Below are 12,446 nucleotides of genomic sequence, written 5' to 3' on the forward strand. Positions count from 1 at the left end.
CTGCTTGTGCCCTCTCTCTCTCTCTCAAAAATAAATAAACATTAAAAAATTATTTTAAAAAATATCTAAACTCATAATTAAATACATTATAGTGAAAACAAAGGTAATAGATATTTAAAACTGATTCACTTTTGGGGCACCTGGGTGACTTAGTTATGCGTCCGACTTCAGCTCAGGTCATGATCTTGCAGTAAGTGAGTTCAAGTCCCTGCCTTGGGCTCTTTGCTGACAGCTCAGAGCCTGGAGCCTGCTTCAGATTCTGTGTCTCCCTCTCTCTCTGCCGCCCCCCGCCCCCCTGCCGCCACCCTCCGCTCGTGCAGTGTCTCTCTCTCAAAAATAAACATACATTAAAAAAAAATTTTTTTTAAACCTGATTCACTGCCTAATTATTTTGTTATATTTTACTAGGGCTTATGTCAATTTCATCTCTATGGTAGAAAAACTATGTGCATATGCTCTACCAGGCATCTCTTTCCACCTCTGAGGTCAGTTTTGTCACAGCAGTACTTGAAATTGGCTGTGGTAGGAGTATCCACAGAAACCAGCAAATGCTACGTATCAGGGTTTTGTTTGTTTTCAGGGCTGGTTGTTAAAACCAGAACTCCTCTGGTATGGATGGTCTTGAATTCATAGACCAGACTTTGCTTCCTCTACGAGCTTCAAATACACCAGCATATGTAAAACCCCAAAGCCTCATTTTGCACAGAGGAACCACACCACCATGCACACCCGCCGCCTGGGACAACGGGACACACTCACTTTTGAAGCAGCTGGGTCCACTAGTCTCTGCCGATGTCGGGCGGAGTTGTAATGGCTCTTCGGAGGCTGCCCTTCCTGACAGTGAATGGAAGATGGGGCATGAACAAGAGATGGGAAGGGGAGAAGGTGGGGTGTGGGATGATGGCAAATGGTCAGAAAAGGGAGAGGGACAGCGTTTAACGGCACTGTACTTGTTTCTTTTAGCTGATATCCAATAGCAACAACACCACGTTTTCCCCCACAGAAGCACCTACCATGTTCAAGTCCTTTTGTTAACATGAGCCCTATATATATACACATGTGAGTAATAAAGTTATCAACACAGCCCAGTATCCAGGCATTTCCCACCAAATCTTCATTTTTTTTCCCTTATCTGCTACTGTCTCTAATTATATTCCAAGGATACCAAGGAAAACTGGAATGTGATTTCCCTGAGCACGAAGTCAATCTTCCTGGAATAACAAAAGGCATTCAAGGAGCATTCTTACAGTGAGACTTGCCACCCCTTTGGGTATCACCAAAATGACACAGGAATCACAGTCTTCTTCAAAACCATGAAGAATCTGCGGCCTGTCTGCATCATCCTGGCAGAATGCCTGGCGTCTGACAGTCACCAAAATCTCTGACCCTGAGTGCAATTAAATCTTATTGGCTCCAATCAAGATTGAGCATTAAGCTAATAATGTAATCTATATAGAAGGGTGGTCTTTCCTTAGTCCAGTCCTATTAATGCCCCTGTATATATACAGGACACATGGATCTCACAGGAAGACTTAATACTTCCCCCTTGCTTATTCTATGCCAAACATTTACAAAAAAAAAAAAAAAAAATTTAGAATCGGGGTCAACGTAAACTGTATACAATTTCACATCTCCATTCTTTCAAGAATTTAAGCAGCAAACATGATCCACTGTGAGCATCAACTGAAGTGATGATGAGATCAAAGCAAGAGAGAGAGAAGGTCTCAAAGACTCCCTGGTCTTAAAGCCCCAGTTCCAACTGAGGGACTAGGAAGGGAGCAAAACGCCCCTCATATGAATGTTAGCATTGTCTCCGACCTATTGACAGATCCCAGTAGAAGACCTACTTAGGCGAGAAGGCAGTATCTATATTACAATACTTATGAATTCTTTTTCTTCTAGGAGTAACAGCTCAATTACTTTTAACATATGGATCAATCATAGCCACTTGAAATGCCAACAATCACTATTTCCAGTGTCCAAAGTAGAATGCTTACCTTTCAGAAAGGAAATGTCATTAAGTAGTGCACTGCAAGTCAGGATTGTGGTTTTCCTAGTCACTGCCCTGCCAACATGCATTCTTTCCCTACCCTGTTCTCAAGGAGTCCAAAGAAATAGTTTTGAATCTCAGCTGACCTAGAAAATATACCGAAGGTTTAACAACAAAAATGATGCTCATTAATCCACTGAATATTTGGCAAAACAAAAACAAACGAACAAACAAAACCCGAATATGATTTCCCACCATAAGGAATCAACGGTTTCACAGGGGAGATAGTTTTAGGTTTTTTAAACCACGTGATTATTTAGTTGGGTTTGAAAATTCTCCTTTAAATTTAATGGTTTATCAGAAAGTGGTGTAATGGTTTTTCTCCCTAAAAGAAGGCATTAGATAAAAATAAATAAATATCCTCATTAATATATGTGGAGATCTATGTGCCCTTATTAACCTCCCTAAGCAACAATGACAACTGATTTAAGAGTTCCAATGCACAGTGCCAGGCTTCCACTCATCAGGAAAAAAATTAATCTTGGCGTTAAATATACAATTACAGTCAATGTGCAAATTAACTAAATCCTAGGCCTGTGGTTTATTGCTCTTCTCTTGACTGCAAGGTGAAAATGTTATTTTTTTTTAATTAGCTAATTGCACCATGAACTCAGCAGGGGGCAGATGTTGATATTAAAACTAGAATCTGAATCTTAAACTCCCTCCCCTGTGGAAGGGTTTAAAGAGAGTAACCACATCCTTCAAGGGGGGGGGAAGGGGAGGGTGTAGGTGGGTTTTCGAAACCTGGTTTCCATTTTATCTCATTTATCATCAAGTGCGATGAATCTGTGACAACAGTCTGCTTGCAGTGAACAAATATGTGTATGAAATAATCAATACATTCATACAGATTCTAGTAATACATCTTAATAGAAACCAAAGAACAGCCTGGAGGATTGATGTCATTTTAATGAATCGCATATGGAGTGAAAATAAAGGAAATGTGCACAGCTCGCACCAAGTTTTTCTCCATGTGACTCCTATCTTAAACTAATCTTAATTTGCAATAGAAGAGGGGCGCCTGGGTGGCGCAGTCGGTTAAGCGTCCGACTTCAGCCAGGTCACGATCTCGCGGTCCGTGAGTTCGAGCCCCGCGTCAGGCTCTGGGCTGATGGCTCAGAGCCTGGAGCCTGTTTCCGATTCTGTGTCTCCCTCTCTCTCTGCCCCTCCCCCGTTCATGCTCTGTCTCTCTCTGTCCCAAAAATAAATAAACGTTGAAAAACAAAATTAAAAAAAAAAAAATTTGCAATAGAAGAGTCACAGTGTATTCTATCACGGGGCGGGGGTCGGGGGGAAGGTAGTGGCGGTCAGTTACTCAAATATTCTGCAATTAGTTTGATGACACTGAGGCCTTGTGGAAAGATGTGCATTGCCATGTCTTGGATAAAACCTTCTGAGAAGAATGTAATTCATTAGAAGCTAGACGTGCCTGCTTCTTCACTTTATGGAGACCTTAATTTAAAAGCTTGTTCTTTCCCATTTTCCAGTCTTGTTACAGGCCAGATGCCCTGACACATCCAGGGGAAATACAAACAACACGTCTTTGAGTACAGGCAGTTATATAAAGTCAATTATGAAATACTTGACATTTTTAAAAAAGTAAACAGGGCTCTTATTAACAGTAATACAGGAAACCAACATCCTATATATATATAAAAAAAAATTCTAAGTATAGTTTTCCATGTTCAAGGAAAACAGTGAATTCTATCATTCAGGCCAACATTAAAGACAAAATTTGTGACTTTTCTTTTCCCAAACTTTGAGTCCCAACAAGTCATTTTTCCTCCTCAATGACGGCCTTCAGACTCTGGTATCTGTCATTCCAGACTGAGACATCAGTCTCTGGGTAGCATTTACCTCCTGGCTAATTCCATCAACATCAGCAAAATAACAGATTGGACCTGGGTGGCCCACGGGGCTCTCCACCGAGCAGCTTAATTTACATATGTAAATAGGGGTTCTTTCCTGCAAGGGAAGGGGGCGGGAGAAGGAGGGGTAGAAACCTCACCATCAGTTTTGTGGAAACATTATACTGCTTAGGTCAACTTAACCAAAATCCTTTTGCTGTGATAACCACCACTAATAAAAGTAGCAGCCCACGGTTATGTAAATAAACTATTAAAAAATGACAAAGGAAGTGTTGACATGTGCATAATCTGGAAACTTAATGAGACACATTTCATCTCCATGCTAAATGCTTTCATCAAGGCTTCTCCTGTTAAGTCATTTTAGAAATTATAAACATCCCTTAACACTGCAGATCATACTTTTTTAAAGAAATTATTGTTCCCTGAACATTACAGATCTGATGGCATAGTACTTTAGCCTAATTTGCATCACACAAACACACTTACGAGAATGCTCTGTGGAAAACAATTTATCAGGCATGAAATAATAGGTGTCCAGTGAATTTAGTAGCTGACATCAGATGACTAAAATCACTAGTTCTTTAAGCCAGGTGTAAGATCCTGTATCTCAAAATTAGAGCCACAAGAAAAACTTTAAACCAAGTATATCTGTAATTTTGGCATTAGCCCCATTATTGTAAAAACAAGAATGTACCATGGGACATTTCTAGACTAGATATTTTAATATAAGAAAACAAACACAATAGACATAATTGTGTGAAGGGCTCCCAGACGACTTCTTAGAAGTCCGTCCAAAACAATTTTCATTGTGGAAAGAATCACGTGCATGTTCAGCTAATAAACTTTTTCACTGAACTCGGACACATCCTTTTGTCTGTGATGAATAGATTTCACTCCCATCTGAAGCGCTCACTAAACAGTCCACCAAAATACAGTGAAGTTACAGCCAACAGGTGCTGGCGAAGGAGCCCCTGCATGTCTACAAAGTAATCCAGTCCATGCAAAGTCAAGAAACTCCCCAAGAACAAATGGAGTGAAAGAATTCACAAGCTCAGGACATTTAACAATTATAAGCCTATCAAAATAAGGATCAAAAACCCAAATGAACATGTAATGCAAGAAATGTACCATTTGGAAGCAGAAACACATTTTCGATTATGACGTGGTAGGATTCTGAAACATATAGAACTAATCCCACTATAATTTATGAAAACCTCCATGATTAATTGCCTTGTGAAGATGGGGAGTAATCTTGTCAAGAGCAGGTGAGCCAAAATGGGGTAAAGGAAGGGATACTCCCACCTGTGAAAGCAAACCCTCACACAGGGGCTTTCTGACTTTTGCCACTGCGATGCTCAGTGAGAAATATATTTCATGTCACGCAACAGTCCATGACAATACTGACAGCAAGGCACTCTATTTTCTCATCTAGTGTAGTTTCTTTTTAAACAAATGCCGGTCCCTAGCTACCAAATCAGATGGATTTGACGTACGGTTCAAAACCACACCAAGGACTTGGTACTTAGATGGCGATGAGATGGGAATCTTTAGACCCTAGCACTTTAGGTTGTGTCCCAAACTCCAATCATTCACTAGTAATTTTTCCCATGCACGATGTCTATTACATCTACTATGCATGCTACTCTTTTAATTACTTTGAAAGATGGCTCCATTAAAAAAAAAATTAAATATTTCCATTTTTGACAATGGTCTAAGTCATACTATCTTGAAATTTTGGCTTTATACTGCTAGTTACTTTTTTTCTTAAGAATTTCTTTTCAGGGGTGCCTGGGTGGCTCAGTCAGTTGAATGTCCGACTTCAGCTCAGGTCATGATCTCACAGCTCGTGAGTTCGAGCCCCATGTCGGGCTTTGACCTGACAGCTAGGAGCCTGGAGCCTGCTTTGGATTCTGTGTCTCTCTGTCTCTCTGCCCCTCCCCATCTCTCAAAAAAAAAAAAAAAAAGCGTTCTTCAACGTTCAACGTTTGATCATTTTTGAGAGAGAGAGACAGAGTGCAAGGCGGGGAGGGGCAGAGAGAGATGGAGACACAGAATCCAAAGCAGGCTCTGGGCTCCAAGCTGTCAGCTCAGAGTCTGACACGGGGCTCGAACTTGTGAATAGTGAGATCATGACCTGAGCCAAAGTAGGATGCTTGAGTGACTGAGCCACCCAGGTGCCCCATCATTTTTTCTAATGTATATTAAGATAAATATATTAAATACAACATAAAAATATCTGTGTACTGACAGCAGTCATCTGTGTGCCACCAGGGGTGTCCACAAAACCTGTGGTGGCAGTGAGCAGCCCAGGTGCTGCTGTGATGGTTATTTGGAGGCAGAGTGGGTGGTGACCCTAAACTGGTGTTTATGACTCTGCCTTAACATCTCCCCCTGAACCCCAACTGCTACTCTGAGACATCAAGCAGGGATTGCACACTTGATGAGTCCATGACCAATTCTTGACCTCTGTCCCCGAAATCTGTCCTCCTCAGTGCACCTCATCTGCAGCCTTCCTCACCTCCAACATTCGCCCAACTGCTCTAACCAACAACCTCGGGTCAACCTTACTGCCTCATTCTTAATCTCAGATCTCCTGGGCCAGAGACCCAACCCCCCCCCCCCCATATTTAATCTGTCAGCAAATCCTATCCGTTTTAACTGCATAATACATTTCAAACTCAACCTTTCTTACTTTTACCATTATCTACCTCATCCAAGCCACTTATCTGTATTGTTTGCGAGGGCTGCCACAAGAAAATACCATACACTGGGTAGCTTAAACAACACTTTCTCATAGTTCTGGAGGCCAGAAGTCTAAGATCAAGAGGTCAATCAGGGTGTTTCCTTCTGAGTGCTGTGAAGGAAGGATCTGTCCAAGCCTGTCTCTTTGGCCTCTAGATGGCCCTCCTCTCCCTGTGTCCTTGAACACTATCTTTTCTTCAGGCAGGTCTGCCTCTGTCTCCAAGTTTCCCCTTATTATAAGGACACCAGTTACACTGGATTAGGGACCACCCTCACATCTTCCATTTAACTTGAATACCTCTGTAAAGACCTTATCTCCAAATAACATCACATTCTGAAATACACGGTTAGGACTTCAACCTATTTGGGGGCAGACACAATTCAACGCATACCACCATCCGGGTCATCCAGACTCCAGCAATATCTCACATTCCTTCTGCTACTTTTGCTGTCTCTAGAAGTCTACTCTCCCAGAGGGAGACAAAACCACCCTGTAAAACATATGCAATATTCCCTTCCTCCAAACTCTCCAGTATATTTCCCTTCTACTCAACCAAGTCCTTCCAGGGCCTCCAAAGCTCTGATGAGCCCAGTGCTAGGACTTGTTTGGATCCTATGCTACCCAACCTACCGCATCCCTCACTCCACTCTGGTCACACTAGTCTCTGTGCTGTTTCTAGAGCTCTTCAAGCAGATTCTCAACTCAGGTTCCCTGTGATTCTTCACTAAAAAACATTCCTAGGAGTATGTGTGCAAAGCATGCCCATTCACTGCATTCAGGAAAGCTCACAGTCCCCTCCCCTAAGACAGCCCCCTATCAACACTCCCTTTCTCCTTCTCCTCCTTTACTTCCTAACAATCACTACGCTGTGACATTATGTTGTACATGTATGTGCTCATCTTTTATTTCCTATAAGCTCCACAAGGCCAGGAGTTTGGACTCGTGTATTCTCTGCCTGGCACTGGGTGGAGGCTAGATAAATAATTATCGTACCAATAAATGAAGCACATTTACACACATGATGCACAAGTATACCCGCTGGTTCATACCCAATGTTTCAGCCAGGCTTCCTGCAGCAAACGGAGTGCAGAACTCAGACTGGGTGGTGTGAAGAAAAAATTTACAGTGGAATTACTTACAAATAAGTAAAAGCAGTAGCGCTGCTTCATCACCGCAGGGCCAGAACAGGCAAAGGAACAGAGCTGCTTCTAGAATGTGTAAGACAGAGCTGGGTATAGAGGGTCACTGACAAGTGCCCTTACTTTTCAGAAGAGCATTCAGCCAGCCTGGGCTAATGCCACGGGAAGGGAGCCAGAGAATGACTTCTATCACATTCTTCAGTCTCCCTCCTTGCTTCCAAGTTCCTGTTCATTGGGCCTACCCCAACCTGACGCCAATGGGCATGGAGCCCTGTGATGCAAGTCTGCAGAGGAGATGGGTAGAGGGAGATGAGAACAAAGGAAGAAGGAGGGAAAATGGAGAGGGAGAGAGGGATGGTGGGAGGGAGGGAGAAGAGAGAGGAGGTAAAAAGAAGAGAAGTGGGTGGAGAGAAAGGCAGAGTGGGGACAAAGAAGGTGGGGGAGGGAGATGATGGAGGAAGGGGGAGAGGTACAAACTGATTTGGGGGTCAAAGAGAAGCTATAATCGAAAGTTAGCACCAGCGAGCACAGGGACTGCTTCGCTTCTCTCTTCTCCGCCCAGTCCAGTCTCTTCAACAGCATGTGTTGTTCCACCGTTAAAATCTCCCTTTCTAATTAATATCCCAATGAAAGGTTGGTATCCAGAATATATAAAGAACTTCTGCAACTCAACAGCCCCTCGTGCACTGCTGGTGGGAACACAAACCGGTGCAGCCACTGTGGACAACAGTATTGAGTTTCCTCAAAAAATTAAAAAGAGAATTACCATATGATCCAGTAATTTCACTACTGGGTAACTACCCAAAGAAAAACATTAACGTGAAAAGATATATGTACCCCTATGATTATGGCAACATTATCCACAATAGTGAGATTCTGGAAGCAGCCCAAGTGTCCAGTGATACATGAATGGATAAAGATGTGGTATGTATTTGTGTGTGTGTGTGTGTGTGTGTGTGTGTGTCTATACACACAATGGAACACACACAATGGAATATTACTCAGCCATAAAAAAGAATAAAATCTTGCCATTTACAACAAATGGAAAGAACTAGAGAGCATAATGCTTAGTGAAATGTCACTCAGAGAAAAACAAATACCATACGATTTCATGCATAGGTGGGATTTAAAACACAAAACAAAAGAACAGAGAAAAACGAGACAAACCAAAAAACAGACTCTTAACTATAAAGGACAAACTGATGGTTACCAGAGGGGACATGAGTGGGGGGGAGCGGGGGATGGGTGAAACAGGGAAAGGAGATCAACAAAGAGTACACTTATTCTGATGAGCAATAAGGAATGTATAGAACTGCTGAATCACTATACTGAACACCTAAACTAATGTAACACTCCATGTTAACTGTACTGGAATTAAAAAAGAAAAAAGACTACGACCCATAAAAAAATTGCCATTACCGAACCGAATATGGTACATGCATCAGCACTGAAGCACTATGGGAATGCCCGGTTGTTTAAAGGGAATAGAGGCCAACTATTTGAGCTAAGAAGCCATGTGCTCCTTCTCTCCTCTGGCTCTTGCTTCCCAGAAATACTGAAGGGGTAAATTAGGTATTATCCGTAAAGCACCACGTATCTAATGATGGGCACTGTGCTTTTGTCAAGGTTTTACATTAACGTGATTTTCTTAGGTCTGCAGTCTCCAGTCAAAAGAAAAATCCTGGGATTGGATTCCTAAGGAAGTTCAACATCATTTCCCAGCCCAAGTATACTTCAATTTGCCTTTTAAAGTTATTGAACATTAGGAAAGGACAAAAGTCAGTCTGTACTGAATCTAAGATGCTATGAAGAGGGAGCTTTGGCACTCTGAGGTCCAGTGGGAAATGCAGACCTGAGGGCCAGTCTCCTACAAGCACAGAAGTGGGCCCTTGGTCACTCAGCCCTGCTGGACCTCAGCATCCACACCTGTGACGAGGCAGGAGGTTTGAAATTCTGAGATCCTCTCAGAGTGTCAGCTCAATATTGTACAGATCAAAAATGTACAGGCAACCTGTTTAAAAACAAGCAAATTCAGTTCATGGGCTCATGTCATAGTTCAAATCTCTTGTAGGCTTCATGATATGTGTGTTTTCGGAATCCCAATATTGACTTGCTATTTAGAAATGTTTATGTTTACAGCAGTTCATAGAGAAATGTTTGGGTCTCTGACTGTATTCTACCCATCAGTCAATGATCCTTTGTTAGAGCTTTTCAGAACATTATATATTGATTCGAATTAATGAATTTTATGTCAACGACCAGTTAACATATTTTACCATAGACAATAAGTTTATGGATGTAATTACTGTCTTGAGCTCCAAAAACACAGCACAATTATATTGCAGCACATATGTCAACCCACTTAAGTCTTCAATTTAGAAAAAAAACCTAATGATATCACATGCCACACATTTTTTTATGAGAAAAATTACAAGATACCTAAATTAAGAGAACCAGCTTCCCATGGGGAAATCTGGGGGGAAATTTTTAAGGTAAACCAATTTTCTGAAGGCAAAATAAAATTTTCAACATAGCTCTGAGTTGTACCCAAAGCAAATTATTGCCAGCAAGTAATACGGCTCTGATAATTACACTTGATTGGGGTTTAAATTAAGCAGGAGGATGTACTAGACTCCTCGAAGCTGTTTGGATTTATTTCATCTGTTCTAGCAGGTGTGGAGAGGATGGCCAGGGGCCCAGGAAGGACGAAGCAGCCTGGTTTTGCAGACTGAGGTAGGACGGTGTGTCAGTGACCTCTCTCTCACCTGGCAGTTGCTTATCTCAAACTTTCATATGCCAAACAGATTAAGGGCCTACATACACATGTGGATCATAATTACGGTACCGAACACCTGATCTAACACTGCTAACCCATAACACAGTGACAACAGTGTCTTTTACCACAAGCACACTCGCTGTGAGTCCTTGAGTGGGGATATGAATAAAAGGTCATCTTGTCACTCGCTCTCATTAATAAGGCTCTGGATGCTTAGAAGACATGAACTTTTAAACAGGTACAAATGTAACGATCCTCAAGTTCAGGTCACGTCGCTGCCATTCCGTCTTCCACTCTGTTAACCAAAACCTACTTTTATCTGGAGAAGGTAAAAAAAAAAAAATGAATTTTGGATTCTTTACTAGTAGTTCCATGCTGCTCTCTGCTCTCTGAGGTGCACATAGCATATGTGAAAGGCACTCTGTCACACTGAAAAAGGTCTGAAGACCCACATGTGTCTGCATCTGTAAAATGGGGACAAGAGCTGCGCCCATAGGGTGTGAGATAAAGTAACAGAGCGAACGTATTCAGCACATGCCTGGCATGAGTAAACAATAAATATGGGCCACTGAAGGTACAGAGAGGGCCCCAGTCAAGCGCTGGTTTCTAGGGCAGCTCACTCCTAGTTATAAACTTGATGTCACTGATTGAGGATTTTGAGCACTTTCTCCATGTGTGAATAAATACAGCCATAAAGCTTAGACCCTGGAGTTCCAGGCTTTGGGGAGACCACCAATGTCCTCACTTAAAGCAAAAGCATACAATTCATACCTCCAGGGATGTAACTGTAAGGCAGATCCTGAGCTAACTAACCTCTGAAAATAGTGAGCAGTGACTACAGAACAGAAGCAGATGGCTTCCTAGCCTGCTTTCAGTGCACCAGACTCAGGCACTGTTTCTTGTTACCCCATCAATCACGTGTCCTGCCCGCATTATAAGAGCCACGTCTATCCACAGGGACACACTGACTTTCCCATGCTGCCAGGGCATTTCCACTCTAATTGTCCCAGACACCCACGGGAATCCAAAATAGGAAGGAAACATGCTAAACAATCAATGAACAAGTTTGTGTGTGTGTGCGCGTGCGCGTGCGCGTGTGTGTTTTGTTTGTCTTTATTTTATTTTATTTAAGTCAGAGGATGGGAACCAGTGGGAGGGAAGTGCCCGGGGAAAAGAATGAGGGCAGATGACAGAAACATAGAAGCCTCAGAGGAAGTGTTTGGGAAGAAAAACACTAAAGGCCACTGATGAAAAAAAAAATATTCCAGCAAGAAAAGGAAAAGGTGGTCTTTGCCAAGAAAAATGTGCTAATCTTATGCAGCTGAAACAGATATTTAAGGAAACATTGCAAGACTTTTGTCTTTAACTCCTTAACACTTAATCCCAGAGGAGTATTTATCTACTCAAGCACTCCTGAAGGAACAAGGGTATCTATCCCATGACTTAGAGCCACGAGCAACAGTTGTCCAAACGTCAGCCTCTCTTCTTGTGTAACCACAACCACAGAAAAACCAGCACAGCACATTTTACTGTCTCAAAGTGCAAGGGCCATGGTGGAGAATAAGTATTCTCCTGAACCTGAGTTTTTAAGTAGTTAATAGTTTTATGTAACACTCACTGTGTGCAAGGCTCTTTTGTAGATGACATGTATTAACTACTTTAATCCTCATAACAGCTTCATGACTTGGACAATGCGATAATCCCCATTTTACAGAGGAGAAAATAAGGTATAAAGAGGTTGAATAACATGCCTGAGGTCATAGAGACCTGCTAAGAAGTGGTGCTGGGAGTCAAAGCCAGAGAGATGGGCCACAGGGTCTGTGATTTCTATCACTACCCCCCCACCCAAAAAACCTCTCACCGATCACAA

The 12,446-nt window shown here is 42.1% G+C and overlaps 1 protein-coding gene across 9 annotated transcripts in view; it reads right to left on the minus strand.

The window, feature by feature from the left end:
- Positions 1-12,446, minus strand: part of MAST4 (microtubule associated serine/threonine kinase family member 4) — a 567,430-nt gene that overhangs the window by 307,388 nt on the left and 247,596 nt on the right. For 2 of the 9 annotated variants that reach the window (XM_086699816.1, XM_086699813.1), the window contains exon 4: positions 760-834. The exons of the other annotated variants lie outside the window; for them this stretch is intronic. In XM_086699816.1, coding sequence (XP_086555942.1) covers positions 760-834 — 75 coding nt within the window. The remainder of the gene's footprint in view (positions 1-759; positions 835-12,446) is intronic. 9 annotated transcript variants of the gene reach the window in all.

Source organism: Puma concolor, chromosome A1 (assembly GCF_028749965.1).
Source record: "Puma concolor isolate L17-30 chromosome A1, mPumCon1.1.hap2, whole genome shotgun sequence".
Lineage (NCBI taxonomy): Eukaryota > Metazoa > Chordata > Mammalia > Carnivora > Felidae > Puma > Puma concolor.